Source organism: Pimephales promelas, chromosome 8, assembly GCF_988280905.1.
Source record: "Pimephales promelas chromosome 8, fPimPro1.hap1.1, whole genome shotgun sequence".
NCBI lineage: Eukaryota > Metazoa > Chordata > Actinopteri > Cypriniformes > Leuciscidae > Pimephales > Pimephales promelas.
In genome coordinates this window covers 5,894,617-5,915,797 of record NC_142776.1, presented here as the reverse complement: position 1 = coordinate 5,915,797, position 21,181 = coordinate 5,894,617, and the positions used below count along the sequence as shown (strand labels likewise).

Sequence of the window (21,181 nt, the reverse complement as noted above, 5' to 3'; positions counted from 1 at the left end):
CATTACTATGCATTCAGGACATAATTATTCTTGATGATTCTTGCTATTATGATTAAAATATTTAAATGTTTTATTTTATTATAAAATCTGTCTGTGTTTTTAATTTAGAAAAAAGTGTAATTGCAATTGGAGTCAGCCTTGCGGGTAAGCGCTCCAACATATAGAGCAGCAGCGCTTCTGCTGACCCGAATTTGAGTTCTGGCTTGTCGTCCTTTCCTGACCCCGTTCTTTCCTCAGTGATTAATGTCAATCCTTGCACTGTACTATCGAAATGAAGGCCAAAAATAATAATATAACTGATTGCTTATAGAAAATAAGTTGTGATTAAATAGTCTCTTTTTTGTCTTTATTTAATTTTGGGTTGAAATATGACTCACATGTGTTTAGAAGAATAAATGAATCTCACAAAACTTTATCAAAATGGCCTCTTTCAACACTTTCTGAACTGAAAACATTACAGGTGCTGCAGATGTAATAATTATTTTACACTTTTTAAACTCTAAAATTAGAGGAGGAATATTTAAGGGCCGTGCGAAGTAAACAAAATTACTGAAAGGCACTCAAGAAACAAGGCCCTAATCCTTGTAGCCAGCTCACTCAGAGAGTTACCCAGGTCACTTTCAAATGTTGTGTTGTGTCATTACTCGCTATATGCACATGCATTAATTTTTCATGCAATCTTCATTCATGGTCAGTTTGGGCAATCTAATAAATCAGCCAAGTCAAGCTTCCTTCCAAATGGATCCAGCTAACTCTAAAGTTAGCCAGCTAGAGGGACCAGGGCCCAGGTCTACAAGCCATGGGAGTGTTTGAAAGTACACAATGCACTGGTAAGCAGAGACCTACAGCATCGTATACCTTCACCTGGCGATTCATGGAGACTAGAGACATCATAAAAAGACGCTCTTTGGAAATTCTGAATCTCTATGGTCGAGACAGAAGGGAGCAAAGGGGGGATAAACAAGAAAAAAAAAAGCCAAAATAAAAAAGTAGTAAAACACAGCTAGCACAAAGAAATAAGTAGTAGTAAACACTGGTTAGTGCTATGAACAAGCAACATTAAGTCATCATTCCATTAACACTGGTTTCAAATGTATTGGGATTTTAAGAACCAGCTGATCGATCTTGGCACACACCTTTTTAAGTACAATAATTATTTGCCACAGTATGAATACTTTAACATAAACGTATGTATTGGGTTATTTTAATTTAAAGGGGTACTCCACTTTTTTGGAAATAGGCTCATTTTACAACTCCCTCAGAGTTAAACAGTTGAGTTATACCGTTTTCAAATCCATTCAGCCGATTTTCTGATATTTAGAAGAATATCAGTAACCAGACCGTTTCTGGTCTCATTGACTTCCATAGTAGGAAAAAAATATACTATGGAAGTCAATGAGACCATAAACTGTCTGGTTACCGATATTCTTTTAAATATCAGAAAATCAGCTGAATGGATTCGAAAACGGTAAAACTCAACTGTTTAACTCTGGGGGAGTTGTCAAATGAGCCTATTTCCAAAAAAAAAGTGGAGTAACCCTTTAATATATTGGGAAATGTAGTGAAAAATTATTAGCGGTCAGATTTAAAGACGACAAAATATATGACACATGTTTGCATTACTCCATATATCGTCACTGCTCTCACCTGTATGTAAAGTAACGTAAAGCAGTTCTGCCTAACAACAGTGTGCAATTAAATCTACTGTGGTATCAACAGTATTGCAAAATTCTTTGTTCGACACATTCTCACACACTGCCCAGCCCCAATTTTGACCATTTGAAACTGAATTAATACTTCCCTCCTGCTTCGTTTAAATATTTGCATCGAGCCACCGAAATGCATGACCATCTCTTTTTACAAGACATGAAACTGAAGATTGAAAACAACAGTCTCTTTCTTCACAGACTGGGAGGGTAGAGCAATAAAAATGGCTGTTTCATATGTCGGATGGAATCTGGAAGGCACTCAAGAAGAAAACCGCTTACCATCCTTCCACAATTCAGCCACAAACTTATCCGTGGACTGGTGCAGGAGCGTGGCCACGTTGTCGTTCAGAGGGTCCATGTTTTTCATTAACCACTCATCTGCCTTATAGTCAACCTGCGGTATGAGGGAAATAAACACTACGTGAGCTCAATAAAACACTCAAGATGGGAATAATGGAATTAAGCCAGGACTGGTTTCATTTAAGGGGTTCTGGAGTTGTCGAATTACTGAAAGTGATAAAGTATAAATCAATGCACTATAGTACTTTTCTTAAACAACAGGAAACAAAGCAATCTCTAATTTTCTGGCTTTTAACCTAAATGTAGCTCAAAGGGAGAAAAATATCAAAAGTTCCTCATTTCATGCAGTGTCAAGTTTCTTTTGCAAACAGCTCACTGATCTGAAACAGATGTGGCCTATGGTTAGCACATACCACAGCTGGATGCTGCTACCATTGAAAGACAGAAACGCAACACTTCATTGCAAGTCAGTGTGACCCGACTAAATCCAATTACATAAGGTTATGATGCAGTCTGGGCTGCTTTTAAGCGCCAACAACAAGCCTAAATTAGAAGAAATATCACAGAACTGAAGTACAAGTGGTGAATCCAACAGTGCGGCGTCATAAATTTGAATGCAGACGTACTTTGCCAGCGTAGTGAATGATGCAGAAATCGGCTTTGTCCTTGAGCTGCCGTGGTCTCTGGAACTTGCCATGTGTGCCTTGCTCTTGCACCAGTTTGTCCACAAAGGTTTTATCAGTGGCTTTTGGGAACCAGCACTCCTCATCCAACAGAGCCAACACACCAGGAGGATTTGCCTGGGAATGCCACCATATAAAAATTATAGGTTATTTGCACTAAGAGCATTCTTTACTTTCACATTAACTTCTGCAAATGCTTGTGGCGCAAAATATTTACAGCAAACCAGGACAAAGAATTCAAGAACAAACACAATTGTAGTAAAAGATCTGTGATGGGGGAGCTCACCGGTCTCTCAATGAGGTCAATGCAGGGCTGCAGGTCGAGGCCGAAGTCGATGAAGCTCCATTCGATGCCTTCACGCTGGTACTCCTCCTGCTCTAGGACGAACATGGTGTGGTTGAACAGCTGCTGAAGCTTCTCGTTGGTGTAGTTGATGCAGAGCTGCTCAAATGAGTTCAGCTGCCAAAAGATGGAGAGAACACTAAAATGTGATCAAATTGTTTTTGTCCATAGTATTTTAGCCCCAGAGCATGCATAATTGATTCTTTGACCAATATCAGTATCCAATTACACTGTTTACTGTAAACCTTGTTATTTCTTCCAAACCATGTTATAATTATATTACTCAGTTTAGCAGATGCATCTTATCCGACACCAAGATAGCATGACTTGAGGGAATCTTCTTAATGGGAAAAAATGGGTCTTATGAAATCTGGTTTAATATATTTTCCAACCTCCCTCCCTGTGTTTTCATGATTTAACACTCATTTTTTATACAAATCTATGATCAGAAACAGTAGTAATCAAATTAAACCATAAAACGTAACATTTAAAATGTAAAAATCAAACGAAAAATTGATCATTATTTCTTTTTTTTTAGATGTTTACTATTAAAATTAAAACATGGAAAAACATTTTTGATATTCCTAAATAATAATACAATTGTTTAAAAAATGTATTATTCCTTTAAGAATTACATTCTATTGGACTATAGTAATATATGTCATAATTTAAGTTGAACCAAACATACATTTAGATGAATCAGTGGTATAAAACCTGCTAAATCTGTGGTAACCTGTATGCAAATAAAAGCTGGTTCCAAATAACATCCTATCATTATTTTCAGGACCTTGCATCCTGCATTTTTAGAAAACCTGGAATCACATGACCTCTGATTTGGTGAAGTACAGAGACAAATATCTATGTTTTAGGAGAAGAGACAGCTGAGCACCAATTCTGAGGAAGCCACACCTGGAATATCTCAAAGCCAGCGATGTCCAGGATGCCAATAAAGGAAGCTCCTTGGCGCTTGGTTCTGTCCAGAGCTTTATTAATGCGGTGAACAAGCCAACGGAACAGCCTTTCGTATGTGGCCTTGGCCAGCGCTTCCACTGCAAAGTCAGCCTGGTCAGAGGAACAAAGAGACGAGGTAAAAAGAAGGCATGTATCACATTTACAAAAATATGCATTATGATCACACTTACAAAGTTTGCAACCTTTTTTTAAATGGTATGTAAAACCTGAAAGCACTCTATAGTGGAAGTTTTTGAGAATTCACACACTCCCCAATCTGTCACAGTTTTGACGATATTTTACCAACAGGAGCATATTGTTGTAAATGGAGCCAGAGGTGAAAAGAAAATGTAACCTACAAAACTATAGTACTGGTCTACGACCAGGCAGAGAGGTAAAACACTAATGAAAAGATTGTTTGATAGATGGGAGGAAGGGTGCTCTGGTTACCTGTTCTTTAGTTTGGGCTTTTTGTACATAGTCTCTGCCCACTTTGATTCTTGGAGACAGGATGGCACGGGTGAACTCCATGACATTCATGCCGAGCAGGTGGCAAAGTTTTTGAGCGGCTGAGAAACAGGGGAAAAAGCACTTGTTCACAAAATGGTCATCTGCAATGCAAACTGACCAAAAATGGTGGAATTCTATTTCAATTTATTGGGTTTTAGGAGCTTCCCCTTATGCACTTAAATGGCAGTGCGAGAAGTTATTACGGGACATATTTGCTCATGAGCATAAGAGGTATTTGAAAAGGTCGTTATTTAAATTTACTGACTTCTAAACCCTTACAGGCCGTTTAGCAGCCAAACAAACTAAAAGAGTTCCCCCTCTGGACCACCAGCACGACTATAACTTTCCAGCTTCATGTCGTGAATGAAACAACTTACTGGCTTAAACAGATGAAAGCTTCAAAATCTTACCATTAACGGTGATGATAAAAATGAATTAAACAAAATGCCAGTGGAGTAAAGCTTGCTTGGATTGCGTCATGACGGTAAAACGGTCGTTTTTGGGGCTCTTATGCAAACAGGATTGATTTAATGCAACTTAGCACAACTATTCTGGTATTTTCTTTTAATATGAAATATATCCAAAAACCATTCAAGCCGTCATCAAGGGAGCCCAAAAGTCGTCCAACGGGTAATTTGTCAAAACAGTGCAGTGGAGAACTGCACTAAACCATCTGGTGCAGGGGTTTAGACTAAAGAGTAGTCTGGATACCGAAAACACTTTAACGCTAACGCACTGCCAAAAGATTTACAGAGTTATTGAGGCACATAAAATGCACATATAGAGACTTTCCATTACTAAAAAAAGCAACATATTTCTCTGCTAAAATAAGGCATTATGCATTTTTGAAACCTGTAAAAAACCCAGCTGAGCAAGTACCTGTGTTTTCTGGCATGGATGCCTGATCGGTGTTTCTCTCCTTCTTGAACACAATGTTACCAAACTGCATGACAGCTGATACCACTTTGAACATCGCTGCAGTGACAGAAACACAAGGACAAGACAGTCAAGTAGACATGAAATATTTTCGGAAAGTTGATGTCCTGCGAGCTTTAACGCCATCCAAAAATTCATTACAACATTTGAACTGGAAACAGGTGGATTTATTCAGCTATTTTATTCGCTCACAAACATTAATTGCACCAAAATACACCATTTAACCCTCAGGTGCTCTTCGTTTCGGAGTTACACTTGTTATCTTCCCGGTAAAAAGTGATCGGACACCTAAAAATTAAATTTCCTCCATCCCAGTAAAACCAATGCAATTTATTTTTGTTCTATATTATTAGTAATTTAGTATTTTGAGACAATTTGATTGAATTTATTAATATTTATGCAATATTTATGGTCTATTTTTGCCATGGAAAAATACCTATATTTTTCTATATATATTTGTTTTTCCAAAAAATTATTAATGCAGTATTTTAGTTTAATATAGAGTCTATAACGATTTTTTATTTAAAAAAATGTAAAAAAATAAATAAATAAATAAAAAATTGTGAATTTTTGTGTTTTTGTCAATTTTCCCATTCATTTCCTATGGGGGTCATTTTTGACCAAAGTGTGACTATTTTTTTAAGACCACTTAATGCTCAGCATGCTCAGATCATGACCTCATTTTTTTTGTGTTCACATACATAATGCCAGAAATGTCACCAAGTTTCGTAACATTCCGATGAAGCTGTGATTTTTAAACCCTCAAAACATACTTTTTTGTAATCAAAATTTATTGGTGTGTATGTGCATAAAAGTGTGTTTGTATGTGTGTGTGGGGGTGGGTTTGTCTGTTTTGCACTCTAGATGTTGTAGAGTGTCACCCCTTTCCTGCGGTGTACTTTTTTTTAGAATTGTGGCCGATTTGTAGATTGCACGTACAAAAATTCAGAGAATTTTTTTTTTTTTTTGTCAATTTCCCATTAATTTCCTATGGGTCGGTCATTTTTGACCGAAGACCACAAGTGTGAGTATTTTTTTTTTACGACCACTTAGCATGCTCGGATCATGACCTCAATTTTTTTTTTTTGTATTCACATACATAATGCCATAAAAGTCACCAAGTTTCGTAACATTCCGATGAAGCTGTGATTTCTTGGTCAGAAGTGAGCAAAGAGCACCTGAGGGTTAATTCAATATATAAACATCCCGTTATGAACATGGGAAATTTGTACTGTAAACTGATTTGCTATACTGCAGGGCCGTTTCAAATGCAATAGTGAAGGCAAAGAGATGTTTAGAAATATAGGACACTTTTTTGCTAAAGCTCCTTACAAGGAAATGGCAACATGATGATTTAATAGTAAACCAGCAGTAAACAGACAATGTCGTAGAGGTGTGTTCGTTCCATGTATGCTTACACAAGATTTCCTCATGAGAGAAGCTCATAATATACATGGCTTCCATGGTCTCTTGGAAATTGTCCTTGTCCTGTTGGCCAGGAATAGGAATGTTACCATTGGAGAGGAAGCGGTAGTTATTGAAGCCCTCCAGGAGTAGATCAGCTGCCAGAAGAAAAAGAGCATTAATAAGACAGCGGCAGTCTTTAGTTGCCTTGGCTTTTGGCTTGCTTAGTTGGGGACATTTAATAGTCAACAATATTATTGATCTGTGTTGTATTATTTTCAGGTTATCACCGTGAAGCTGCTTGGATACAACCTATATTGTCAAAAGCGCTATATAAATAAAGGTGACTTGACTTTAGACACCACACTGTACCAAACTCTCCATAATCAATCATATCTTCACACATTCAAAATATCCAAAGCCTGCTTCATCATTACACAGGAAACAAACATGTCCATGTTGACCTTGAATTTAGAATAAGGATCTCATTATTAAAAACTCTTACTAAAAATCAAGTAACAAAAAATACTCACTTCTTAGATGTTCCCCAGCACCAGCCAACAGCTGGTAGAAGACATGGAAGGTCCGTTCATCTTTGGCTTGGCGAATGGCCCTGGACTTTTCAAGAAGATCTTGAGATCTTGAGTTAAGGGCAAGTGAAGCCTATTTTACAGCTCATTGTTCAAGTTGTCAAATTATTCACATCATAATGCGCTACTATACAGCTTTGTTAATCATCTACATAACCCTTAAAGGAGTTGTTCAATTTTAAAAACACTTATGCGGATCATTTACTCACCCCCATGTCATCCAAGATGTCCATGTCTTTCTTTCTTCAGTCGAAAGGAAATTAAGGTTTCTGATGAAAACATTCCAGGATTTTTCTCCATATAATGCATTTTACTGGGAACCAAACGGTTCAAGGTTCAAAAGACAGTTTCAGTGCAAACTGTTCAAAAGGGCTTTAAACGAATCCAGACGATGAATAAGGGTCTTATCAAGCTAAAAATAACAAAGTTTGCGTTTGCGACTCTCCTGTTCAAACTGTTCAATCTTTTTCCGAGTCAATTCGTTCATTTCGTTTGTTGAATGAACCAAATGACACGAAAAAAGTTTCTTTCATTTTGATGAACGATTTTGAACAGGAGAGTCATGAACGCGCATCACAGAACAGGGCAAGGCGACCATTTGAGCTTATAAAACTTAAACTTTGTTATTTTTTCTTTTTTAAATAAGCGATCATTTCGCTTGAAAAGTCTGGAATCATTTAAAGCCCTTTGAACAGTTTGCACTGAAACTATCTTTTGGACCTTTAACCGTTTGGTTCCCATTGAAGTCCATTATATGGAGAAAATCCTGGAATGTTTATCAGAAACCTTAATTTCTTTTCGACTGAAGAAAGAATGACATGGATATCTTGGATGACATGGGGGTGAGTCAATTATCAGCAGAAATTTTTTTAAAAGTGAACTACTCCTTTAAAGCCAGCTTATGATGTGGTTCCTCCCTGGCATACTAACTCAAGCTATAGTAACAGTTTTAAATCGTTTCACTATTTCCAAAAGCACACAGAAAGTCAGTTCGCATACCTTTATTTCTGCTGATAATAAACACAGAAAATTCACCCATATCAGTGTTAGCAGTGCTGCAGCATTACTCAAACGCAATTGAGCAGTTATCAGATCAAGATACAGGTTTCAATGTTGGCCCCCACAATGTAACCGGTTACATCAAAGTTGATGCGGATGAACTTGCCCTGTGGAAAAACAAAATACCATTGCTTCATAACTATCGCTATATTTTATGGGCCTAATCAACATATCATAATTTGAACAGATGATCGTCTCTTTAATTGTTTGAACAGAGTGGCTTGTGCATACGTGATATGAAGCATGCTTAAATAGCTCTACATAAAAGGAAATGGTACTCAAAGTATGCATAAGAGGCTAACATACACGCTTATTTGCAGCAAATGCCCCCGAAATAATTTCCTAAAGCAAGACTCGAAGAATTAAATTCCTGTGAGGCTTTTGATTTGTTTGTATGCTTAAAAGCTTTCTGCTGACTTTAATGCACGCCAGCGAAAACTCAATCAGCTGGCCAGAGGAGCAGACATAAGACAGACGCCTAGCTCTTTTTATGCTGAATGTGGATTTTGGTGACGTGTGTAACTAAATGGCCCTTTCCAGATGCTACATGCAAGGTAAAAACAAATAAATACATATACATACAGTATATATGTATATATAAAAATAAATATGTAAATAAACTTAATAAATACCATTGCCGAATTGTAATACGAATGTAACAAAACATTGTGGTAATGTTACAATTGGCAAAAAAATGATGAAATGATCAGATCAGTCATAATTGACAAACTTACAAAGCGTGAAGAGTTGTCATTTTTCACTGTCTTGGCATTCCCAAAAGATTCCAGAATAGGGTTTGCCTGCAGGAGTTGACGCTCTAACTCTCCCTGTAATGCAACAATCACTGGTTAGATAACACTCACTATTACATGGTTACATTAAGGTTAATACAAGAACATATGCGACTGTTTAACCCAACAATCACAGATGAATCAGTTTATTCATTATTTTCAACATCCCCCTTTAACACACGTAAGTTTGAGTGAGACTAATTATTCCAAACTCAAATGTTCCATCTCATCTGCATCACAAATTGTATCTATTTGCATTCTTTACAGTATTTGTTGAGATGTTGTAGCCATCCATTTCTCTTCATTCGACCCTCAAACCAGAAGCAGACCATCTACATGAAGTAAAAATACACTAACCTACAAACCTAATTAAAGCCTGGGTAGCCATTAGAGGGTTTTTGTGCAAATTCTCACTGGCTGCCTGAACTACAAGCACTGTGGTGTTGGTCAGGAAACTCCTTAATTTAGAAATGACAGACGCCCAAATCCCCACTGCGCCACATCACAGCTCCCCCCCGCAATAAATCTGGGACATCCACCCCTTTATACCCCCTAAACACCCTTGGGGTTGTCCATTTCCATCTGATAGGAAGTTTGGACAGGTGTCCCATTGTTCTTACTGCTGTCATGAGACAGGAACACATCACGGCACAAATGAGAGAGAATGACCACTGTGATTTTATCAACTGTTCCCATTGCGTAACCAAAACGAGCAGAATAGTGGATACAGTGAAGGAAATTTTGTGGTTTAAAGTTTTAAAAGTTATTATAAAGAGCCTGAAATAGACTACTACAAGATTAATCCAATTCTCTGTTTAATAATTGTTGAATTATTTTAACATATCTGTGTGTATCTGAGAGCACAAGTCAGTAACTCAAGTCAGAACAATGAACTTAAAAACAATAATTAGTAGGGCTGTCAAACGATTAATCGCAATTAAATCACATCCAAAATAAAAGATTGTGTTTACATAATATATGTTGGTGCACTGTGTATAATTATTGTACACATGCTTGTATTTATTTAAGAAATATTTTCATGTATATACAGCATGAAGATTTATATATAAATTATATTATATATAAATATAAATAATATTTTTTCTTAAATATATACAAGCATGTGTGTGTATTTATATATACAAAATAATTATACACAGTGCACCCACATATATTATGCAAACACAAACTTTTATTTTGGATGTGATTAATCGTGATTAATCATTTGAAAGCCCTAATAATTAGTAACAGAAACAGGTTTCACCCTCATCTAAACGGGAGATAAATAAACCATTAATATGACATTTCATTAGAAACTTTTAGAAAAAGAAAAAGGTCTGAAAAGACACTTCCAATATTGTAGAAAATATCCCAAGAACTACTGGAATTTGAGCTTTTTGAAGCAGAGCTCTTTGTAAATGGACATTCCAGAACCTTCCAACTGTACGGACAGAGCAGGGTAACGTTATTTGAGAAAGGGGAATTCAGCACCTTGACCACTGCACCATAATGCAGTATTTTAACACGCAACAGTGTAGTTTTACAGACATATAAATTACTTGACATCACCCCAAAGGTATAGTATGTATCGGATCAAAAAGAGAGAGGAAAAGAATAATTAAGATGGCAGATGTTATAGAGAATGACATCAGTAAAAACAAATAAAAAACTAAAGACCCATCAAAAAAAGTGGTGTGATAAGAAAGAAGACATGGGGAAAAAAACAAGGGACTACAAGCTACTCACATAAAACAGGACTCCGTTCTGTAATCAAATCATTACAATGGAAACAGAGGTATTAATGTCACAGAGGGAAATGTACACAAACACATGACAGACAGAACACACTCAGCAAGGGGTGATTTAAAAGTCGAACAAAATGTGTTGTGAATATATCTGAAGGATTTATTCTCAGTTTATGATCAAGGCTTTTGTGTTGCTGGTCTAAATGAGACAACTGACACATGTGTGGTGCAAAAATCTTTCAGGTTTCATGAGGTTTTTTTGCTTCAAAATCTTAAAAACATGCAAGGATCTGTAACACACTCATTCTTATGCCGGGTTCAGACTACACGATATGGCCGATTTTGGCAAGATCTGTTTGACGTAGGGTGTCGTGGTCTGTGACTATTCACGATGTCCCGATAGAAAGACTAGTATATTTAATTTTTTGTTCGGTCACATCTGGAGCACAGAAGCTTTTCAAACATGGCGAAACTAAAGAGAGACGATGGTATTGGTGCTGCCAAGTAGGGTTGGGTATCGTTTGAAATTGAACGATTCTGATTCCGATTCCTTGTTTCGATTCCGGTTCCTAACGATTCTCGATTCCGATTCTTTTAAGAGGCAGGGTCAAAAAAGTTTAGCTAACCTTGCTAACCAACAGTCTTTCTGAAGGAAATAATCCTTTCTGAAGGAAATACTCCTTCTGTCACAAATACTCCTTTTGTCACAAATTTTGCATTTTGCCGAGATTTCGTTATTTTTTAGAAAAGTGAAGCCACACTTTGGACCGCCGACGTAAGCTACTCATGTTCGACTCGCGCGGTTATGCCAACACTTCCGGTAGACGCTTCTTCGTTGGTGTTGTTCAGCGGTTTCTTCTTCCGCTCGGCGGACTGTGAATATTGAAAGTAGGAATCGAAATTTTAACTTTTGAACGATTCCGGGAAAAACGAAAAGTTAGTCCCGGTTCCAATCGATACTCGATTCTCGATACCCAACCCTACTGCTAAGTGGAATTATGCAATAGAGGAAAAGGTTCATAGAGCTATGGCAAACATCACTCCTGCCTTTATGATGTTTCCTTGAGGGAACACCATGACAGAGTGAAAATTATAAATGCTGGTGAACGATAGCAGAGATGCTTCAGCAACCCGGTGAGAACTGGAATTAGCATTAAGCTAACACGCCACTTCGGTAGACTGCTTGTTTACGTTCTTGTTTATGGAAGTCAGTCGCTAGAATCACGTACATCGTTAAAGTCGGCATGAAATCAAATTTGACAAATCTTCTTTTTATATGTAATATTGTAGTGTTTATTATAAATGATTTATCTGTGCATCTTCATTATTTTTTTAAAATTCATGTACCCTTATAATCTTTAATCAAATACATTACCCTGCCCTCCCCCATCGAAACGACCTATTTCGGTCACGTGGAATGGCGAAAGGGTGCGGCCAGATCCGATGAGGGTGCCCCGCCTCTCAGAGAATCGCATTCGAATCTGCCTCCATTTTATTTGCAACGCCCTCCAATGATCCAATCAATTCCCGAAGGACGAAATCAAGCCCTGCCCTACATTTTTTTTTTCTAATTTCAGAAGCCGTTTCACTCGGATATACGTCACGACAAGGAAAAAAATGACTTCCGTTTCACGTCGACTTTAAAGACAAGCGATGATTGATCGAGAAGCAACGTGTAGTCTGACATGTTTCTTGTCCACGACACAAGAATTTAGGAGTCAAATTCGCATAACCTGACACAGTGACCATCGTAACATAAAAAAATAATTGTGTAGTCTGAACCTTTCATTAGATATCAAGTCAGATTGTATGATCAACTCATTACTTCCAGACTACTTTAAAGATGAAATTCCAATAAAATGACAGGTTTTCACATCATGCAAGCTTAAATATACCACTATGCCCCAAGCCATCCAAGCATTCACTATCTAATCTCTAATATTTTTATCCAACACCAAGATTAGGGATGCACCAAAATTACGGCTGCATTTTTGTTTTTTGGTCGAAATAGAAAATAGACAGAAAATGAGAGATGATAATATGACAGACGAAAGTATATGCCAACCTGCCTCTCAGTGTTCAATGCTCAGGTTTCACTTTCACACAGCAATTTTGTTTTTTGTAACAATTTGTGCATTTTCAATTCATTCCTATGGAAGTTGAGCTCTCGTTCACTGCTCTTCTCCCCACTCACATGCTCTGATATCTACATTATTTAAATAGGACAAAAATAAATAAATCTATTAAATCTGATTCTGTTGCATAGAAGTGAATGAAGAATAATTTGATATTTTGATAGATTTTCTGTCTGATGTTACTTTAAATTATATATTTAAAGTAGGGCTGTGCAAAAGTTAATTGCGATTAATCGCATGATTCGCATCCAAAATAAAAGTCTGTGTTTATATAATATATTTGTGTGTGCAGTATATAATTATTTTGTATATATAAATACACACACATGCATGTATATATTTAAGAAAATATGTTATTCATATATAAAATATTTATATTTATATAATATAGATTATGTATTTATAAATATATACAGAATTTAAGCACAAATAATTCTTAAATATATACATGCATGCATAGTTATTTATATATACAAAATAATTGTATACAGCACACACAAATATATTATGTAAACACGATTATTTTGGATGCGATTAATCGCAATTAACTTTTGCACAGCCCTAATTTAAAGTATACTATATATTTTCTGTTTGATGTTACTTTAAAATAAAAGTGTGGTTATTTTATTGGCTTGCATGTTTTAAATTCATATAAAATAAAATTATTGAATTTAATAAATAAAAAAAAGTCTAATATTAATACAATTATACAAAATAAGTCAGTTTTGATTTCAGTTTTCAAGTGCATCCCAAATTTTCGGTTTCGGCCCAGAATTTTCATTTTGGTGCATCCCTAGTTAAAAAATAACTTTTCACATCTTGAAGATTGCATACATTCAAAACTATTTAGCAAAAAATAAAAGTAAACCATTCAAACCCCTTCAAGTAACGTGTTTATTTTTATCAAACCATCTCCCAGAGTGCAGAAAATGTCACTTTGGATAGGCTACATTCCATTGGTGTTTATACAGCAGGTTAGTTTCGCATGCACAAGCAGAGCAGGTATAAAAAGCTTAAAGGGAACTTGCCTGGAGTTTGACTGCTTTAGGTGATTCTGGCTGTTTGTATATAATAAACAAATGTAATATGTTAGAAGGCATCAGGGCCACATTCTGCAAGTATCTTAGACCATGGGAAAGATCTAAGCCTTTATTATGTTGCATATTTGGCCATGCGAATACAGTAAGATCGATGACTGCAGCATGTACAAGTAATCAGCATGCTTTCACATATTTTTGAAGAAATACATGTTATCAGGCCAGCACTGCAGACTTTAAGATGATTTCTTTATACAGAGCAATGTGTACTACTTTTACACACGCACACATCTGAGCCAGTAGTTATTACAGGATGAACATCTATCCACCTTATCAGTACATTAGAATCTACACAACACTATCCATGACATACAAGTGCATGTTATCCACTGATGAATGTTAATTTGATTAAAATTACTCTTCCAGTAAAAGCACCCTGATGTCATTGTAACCAACTAATGTGTCTAAGATAAAATAGATTACTTTGCGAGAGCTTCATCTGTAAATGCAATACAGATAGGTTAGACTAATATTATTTGCAAAGCACTATGTATATGAATTGGCATATGCATATACTAAAATTCATAAAACCCTCTCATAAAGAGACGATAAGACTGACAACTTTGCCTATTGCATCGCATCACGCCTTTTTTAAGGTCGGCATGTCAATAGTCTACCTTCTTAAGTACAATTACACTAATCTTATTCTGCTTAGTAGTGCACCCTAAAACACATCATTCCCTCCACATCTAAACCACTAGTGAAATCCCACACGGATATCAAAATGAATGATTCAGCGAATGGCTGAAAGAAAAGGAACTCACTGGAATGTTGTGGTCCTTCCTTCCTTTATGTGACGATGCAACGTGAGCCAGGTACTGGATGACTTTTTTAGTGTTTTCTGTCTTTCCAGCACCTGATTCCCCTCTGCAAAAGAAAATTACAATTAAAAGCAAACATTAAAACATCACAAGACAACAGCTTTACCCAAAATACAACAGATTGGATACGTATTTATGTACATTTGCATGATCAATGCATTCCACAAGCTAAATAAGCCATCAGGCTACATCCTGCATCTGCCGTTTGTTTTTCCAGCTGCAGTTCCTTTCAGCAGCGCTGGTGCATTACACAATGGCTTTCATGTAAACATTAAAAGTCTTATTTAATATTATTGGAATGCATAAGATGGTGTTTTAATTACTTAACCTTATAACGGAGTGATACAGATACAAGAAATACAGTTCTTCACAAAAAGTCTAATTCAAATATTCTTCTCGCTAAACTGCCCATAAATGGAAAAATTTTTTAGACAGACAGCCAGACATTTTCCACAAAGGCCTGTAAAGACATTCACTTAATACTGGCTTTATTCAAAGAAATAGAATAGCAAGATGTCAAGCAAAGGGGTGAATTAAAAAAAGTTATATAAATTATATATATATATATATATATATATATATATAAGAGAATTGGATATGGCCCTCAATCTCCAAAAAGGTTAAAAAAAAAAAAAAACTCATAAAAGTAGTCCATATGATTGTGCACTATATTTCAAGGGGTTTTTCACACTTGAAATTCTCATAATTTACCTGTGGTTAACCATTCTTAAGCTGGGGTTTCACACTGCACATTCCTACAGCCAGGGTTAACGTTCATATTTGCGGTGTCAGTGTCATTGATTGGATGCACACTACAGGTTTACATAAAGGCATAGCACATCGTCATATTACATAATGTCGACAGTAACTCACATTTGAATGTACTTTTCAGGCTATACAAGAATGAATTAAATGGTCATCTCTTCATTCTTAATTGATGCATTTTCCATAGCCATTTCAGCATTTTCGGAGGGAAACGTCAAATGGTGGTTTATATACATGAGAGCGAGTAAATGATGACATTTTTGGTAAATCAGTCCTTTAAGAGCTCTTAAATATGTCTGCTTGTTTTGTCTTCAAGCTATTGACTGCAAGATTCCTTAACCCTGCATTCCAGCTACATATGGTTTCATGGACACAATGCCTTCATAGTGGGTGTGCTGTAGTGGTATCAGTAGGTCAGAAGGGGTCGACTTTGAGAGAAGATGTAAAAACCTACTCTCCGTCAGTTACATAGACATGTTGTAAAGATATGAGAGACTGTTTACTTATTTACAATGCGCAAAGACAATAATTCAGGCTTAATGCATCAAGAGCTCTCATTTCTATGGATGAGTTCTTATAGACTGACTAATATTTGCTGTGGGTCTGACTCTACATGCCGAACAGCTGCAGCTACTGATATTTAATGCCGAAATGATGCATGACTCATGTTTTCAGGCATGGCTGTAAATGCATGCTTCCAAAAAAGCCGATTCCTGTGCAACCGTTGGGATGTGACATCACTTCCATCAGCCCAAACTGATTGACGTAACCTGTAACTGTTGAAAAGAGATGACCTAATGGTTACTTACGTGCAAAGAATTGATTGGTCCTCACGATCTGTAAAAGAGACAGAGGAAAAAAGGGTCAGCATTTTCATTTAAGCTCATCTGAGCCTTTAATTCAAATCAATACATTTTGACATCTAAAAGGGCCTAAAACTACAACAACAACAACAAAACACCAGAAAGTGATTTATCAAATACAGAAGACACATGTTCACCAAAGTAATCCTGCAAAATAAACAAATATTTTAAGTTTTTTTTCTCCCCACTGATAAAATCATATTTGTGTATTTATACAACGTTGTACATTAGGATTATTCTGTCTTTTCAACAGACGGAAAGTTTTAGTGGCTCAGTTGAAATGGAAATCAGTGCCAAATGAAAATGCCATGTTGGCCTAAAATGCAAACCATGAAACATCTGTGAAACTCGTTATGTCACATCTTGTCTCTTGCCAAAGTAGCTTTCTCACCCATCTGTAAATCTCACTTCATAAACAGGCTGGTCTTCCAAAAACGGAATAGTTTTGCGACTTCAAAAGTGAAGGTTTAAAGGAAAATTCTGAAGCAGTCATTTCATAGCGATACTAAACCTCTGCAAGAGGTCGATAAGGCACATCATGTGGCCACTTATTTGAGGGTGGGTTTAAAAAAGCCTTTGAATTGCACATATATCATATTTCTTCTAAGATTTGAATTTTGATTCGCAAAATCATTTTACGGATACTGATGTGGTAGCTTCAATGTGACATAAACTGACCACTGCCCTGCTTATGCGTTTCATTTCTCTGGCACAAAGAGTTAAACGACAACCAAGTATGCTGCAGCTGGAGTGCATGAGAAAGTATGTTTTAAGTGCTTCAGCTCATTTTAATCAAACATTGATGCACATGGACTGTGGGCAATGGCCAATACTAGCCACAGTGTTAGGACACACTGAGCTCAGGTCATGCCCAGTCTGGAACAGGAGAGACAGAACAATCCGACTGGACACAGATGATCACATTCAATGTACTAAATGTCCTCCAGCCTCCTACTCAAGCAAGACCTCTGATTCAACAAACTCATAAAGAAAACTACTTCCTCCACATAGTACAGCAAACCTATACACAGTACTTGTCATGTTTCAGGATGGTTTTGTGCATCACTGACAGCAGGTTCACACACAGTCCGTTTGCAGTGGGTATGCAGTACATATGCGGTCTAGAAGCAGCAAGGGCTCAATGAAGTGTTTGCAGTGTGCAACTAATTCACGGCTGTATACCACAAAAACAACATTTATTAATTATTTTATTTCAAATCCAAAAGTTGGTACTGTTACTGTTTCAAAGAGACTGTAGCCTAATGGCGCTTTTCAACTACACAGTACCAGCTCGATTCGGTTTTGTTTTCCACTGTGTAAAAGTTGTACCTGTACCTGCTTTCGGGTACTTTTTTTGCATTTGAGGTTCTGAGCGAGCTGAGGCGATACTAAAATGTGACGTGAAAACAATGACGACTGATAATTGGTCAGAGAGAAATCTCACCATTCACTGCGTCATCATTGCACGCGCCAGATGGAGTATCCAGAATATCCCCGCCATTTTGAACTAGTTTGGCCAGAGATAGTTTCTAAACTTACTACTATTATTATTACGGCAACTCAGAAGAATACGCCGCGGTCAAACGAGGAGCTGCAGACTTTCCTTTGTTTGGTTGCCGAAGAGAGGATCCAGCGAGAGCTTGATGGGGCAAAGAGAAACGAAAGGTGTTGCTATGACGACCGGGTACTATTTGTGGCGGTACTGTCTGCAATGGAAAACGGAGCGAAAAGCGAGTTGAGGCGAGCTGGTACTGTTAATGGAAAAGTGCCATTAGGGATCGTTCACACAGAACACGTTTTTCCGTTGCAATAAGCTATTTTAACTTTTCCATTGTTTTTCTATGTAAACATGCGCTTTAAAAAAAAAACGGTCTCAAGACCATTCCACTGGGAAAAACTGTCAGCGTGAATGAGCCCTTAAATCAAATAAAAGACAGAATAAATTCTGTTGGGCTGCAACAACTAATCGATAAAATCAGTTAAAATTGATTATGAAAATCGTTGTCAACGAATGTCATTATCGACTAGTTGGTCTGATTACGTCACAGGGATTGTTTACATGCTACATGTGCTTCTTACATGTGCTTCATGAGGCACACACGTAAGGTCTCACTCCCTCGCCGCTCTACCCTGCCGCGCGCGCAACACGGACAGTTAGAGCACATTTTTCTAGGCTTTTGCTGAGTTATCCACTAATCTACTTTATCATAGCATTTTTGTCATAGGTTATGGTCATATATATATATATATATATATATATATATATATATATATATATATTTGTTTATTTAGTTATAATAAACAAAAAAATGAGATAATTTATCCGATTAATCTAAAAAATAATCGTCCGATTAATCGATTATCAAAATAATTGTTAGTTGCAGCCCTAAACTTTTGTATCTTTAATAAAAATCAATTTATATTTAACTCATAGAGCCAAGCCTTACTACTTCTACTTCTTACTACTACACGGTAAATAGACCTACTTTACCTAAAAAAAAACAACAAAAAAAACTTATTTTGTATCTTTGTTCTATTGTATTTTTCTTATTGTTTGTAATAATTGTTTGTAACATGACGTATATTATCAATATCATGAGAAACATTTCTCATGTTTTAGTCATATCACCCACTTCTACACTGGATTAGTATTTATTTGTATTACAGCATAACAACTCTCTGCATCCTTGGGGTGAACCTCTGTAAACGAGGGGTGAACTAACACACACACACACCCTGGGAGCTCTTCCAAGTGATCATTTGGGTGGTGTCTCAGTTCCTGAATCTGTTGCTGCAGAATGTTGCTAATGATGTAGATAAATAACTTCACGTCACTGTTAAACTGTTGCCCTTGCAGTATCAGATAACTGCTGAGTTCAGGCTATACTTGAAACGTCAGGCATTTGTGTGTGTCTGGTGCAGGTCTGGTGGAACCAAGTAGTACCATTTAAGATAAACCAGGCCAACCACATGATATTGGGAGCTTTATTAGCTTGGTTGCAAGTCTCCTGGTGTGAATAGACTGCAGGAAATTGATCCAAGACCTTTATTAAAATAAAATACCAGCTGTGTTTTGAATAACTTAAAAGAAGTCAGAATTATGATTGTTTTAAACATCATTTATCATCTTCAGAAGACTTTGAGAGGATTCAAACTCTCTTAAAAAGAAGTGAGGCTGTTTAGAGTGCCAAAACCAATTTACATCATTCCTTTAGGCACTGAAAGAAGTCTGATCTGCAGTCATTTAATGAGACAAGGGCTATCTGACTAAGTCCACCTATGGGAACAGACTAAGGATGCCTGAAGATAAAACAGTGCTGACTGCTTTCCTGTTCTGGCTGCAGGAGGTCAAGGCTGTTTGGGACGAAGAGGATCTACAGCTGGGCAGATCCACAGTATGGGGTTTCCTCCACCTGGATTCAGTTTGCTCACTAAAAGTCTAAAATTTGAGAACCCGGCGCCCTTGTATCAGAGGCCAAAAAAACGTAAAAATGCAGGAGAGATTAATAAACGCATTGGAAAATCTTTTGTTCAGAAGCTAGATTGCATTAAACGCAATGACTTAATAACTCACTGTCTCCTTAAGCACGAATCAACATGAAAAGAATGTAGGATTGACGATGTCCTAAGCAGAACTATGATAGATGTCGTGTTCGAAAGACAATGTTTTAGATAAAAAGTTCAGGGCTCAGGTTACAAGAACTGGAAGCAGTTCACAGGATGGAGGACTCTCAGAGACGCTTCCTTCTGTGTGGTTCACATCAACCTCTGTAAACGTTCATGACACTATCCGTCTCGGATACAGAGACACAGATATGGCAGCCAAGGATTCTGAAGAATGGCCTCTCCTATCAGCACAGCTGCAGAAAAGGGAAGCATATAATCAAGTGAAGAGAGGGCTCTTGACTTCTTTTCACTGCATCCTTTGTTAAGGCCTTAGCAACTCTTCCTTGAACCAAGAATGGCTGATTATAGAGGTGCCAGCATAAGTAAACATGCATAATTCAGACACAATGTAATGTGTAGAAATTACAATTAAAATCAAATGGAGCTCCAACACAAGCTTTCAAAGATGGGCTAACTCATAACCTACTATTTTTAATTTGTTCATTGATCAGTTCCAAACATGATCAGAATGGGAAGAATTGGTGGCAAGATTCTGATTAAACACCCAAATTAATGAAATTCTTCATAAAAACAGATTAGGCTATGTGACGGTTGCTGAAAATTCAGCTTTTATAAATCTATAGATAAGCCTAACCATTTATCAGCCTCTGTCTAGTCTAATATCAGGGTAGTCTTGTGCTTGAGCCAAAACATCCACACAGAGCACTTTGAGCTTCAACTCCAAAGTTCTCACTCCGCACCCCCTCAGCTGGCCCATCCTACCCCACCCCCTTTTACTGGTTTAACCTACGACAGAACATTCCTCGCATACCAAACCACATCGCTGCCAGACACCAGAGAGTGGACACAAAG

General features: G+C 37.0%; 1 protein-coding gene across 4 annotated transcripts in view; it reads right to left on the bottom strand.

The window, feature by feature from the left end:
* myh10 (myosin, heavy chain 10, non-muscle) overlaps positions 1-21,181 on the bottom strand; it is a 63,723-nt gene that overhangs the window by 22,670 nt on the left and 19,872 nt on the right. Inside the window, exons 4-18 of one of the 4 annotated variants that reach the window (XM_039689046.2) lie at positions 16,649-16,676; positions 15,018-15,120; positions 14,185-14,214; positions 11,023-11,040; positions 9,220-9,312; positions 8,529-8,592; positions 7,370-7,468; positions 6,851-6,994; positions 5,376-5,471; positions 4,437-4,555; positions 3,945-4,097; positions 2,979-3,152; positions 2,636-2,809; positions 1,989-2,103; positions 859-924 (exon numbers count right to left, since the gene is read on the bottom strand). In XM_039689046.2, coding sequence (XP_039544980.2) covers positions 859-924; positions 1,989-2,103; positions 2,636-2,809; positions 2,979-3,152; positions 3,945-4,097; positions 4,437-4,555; positions 5,376-5,471; positions 6,851-6,994; positions 7,370-7,468; positions 8,529-8,592; positions 9,220-9,312; positions 11,023-11,040; positions 14,185-14,214; positions 15,018-15,120; positions 16,649-16,676 — 1,476 coding nt within the window. The remainder of the gene's footprint in view (positions 1-858; positions 925-1,988; positions 2,104-2,635; positions 2,810-2,978; positions 3,153-3,944; positions 4,098-4,436; positions 4,556-5,375; positions 5,472-6,850; positions 6,995-7,369; positions 7,469-8,528; positions 8,593-9,219; positions 9,313-11,022; positions 11,041-14,184; positions 14,215-15,017; positions 15,121-16,648; positions 16,677-21,181) is intronic. The other 3 variants (XM_089133785.1, XM_089133784.1, XM_089133786.1) reach the window with 3 other exon arrangements.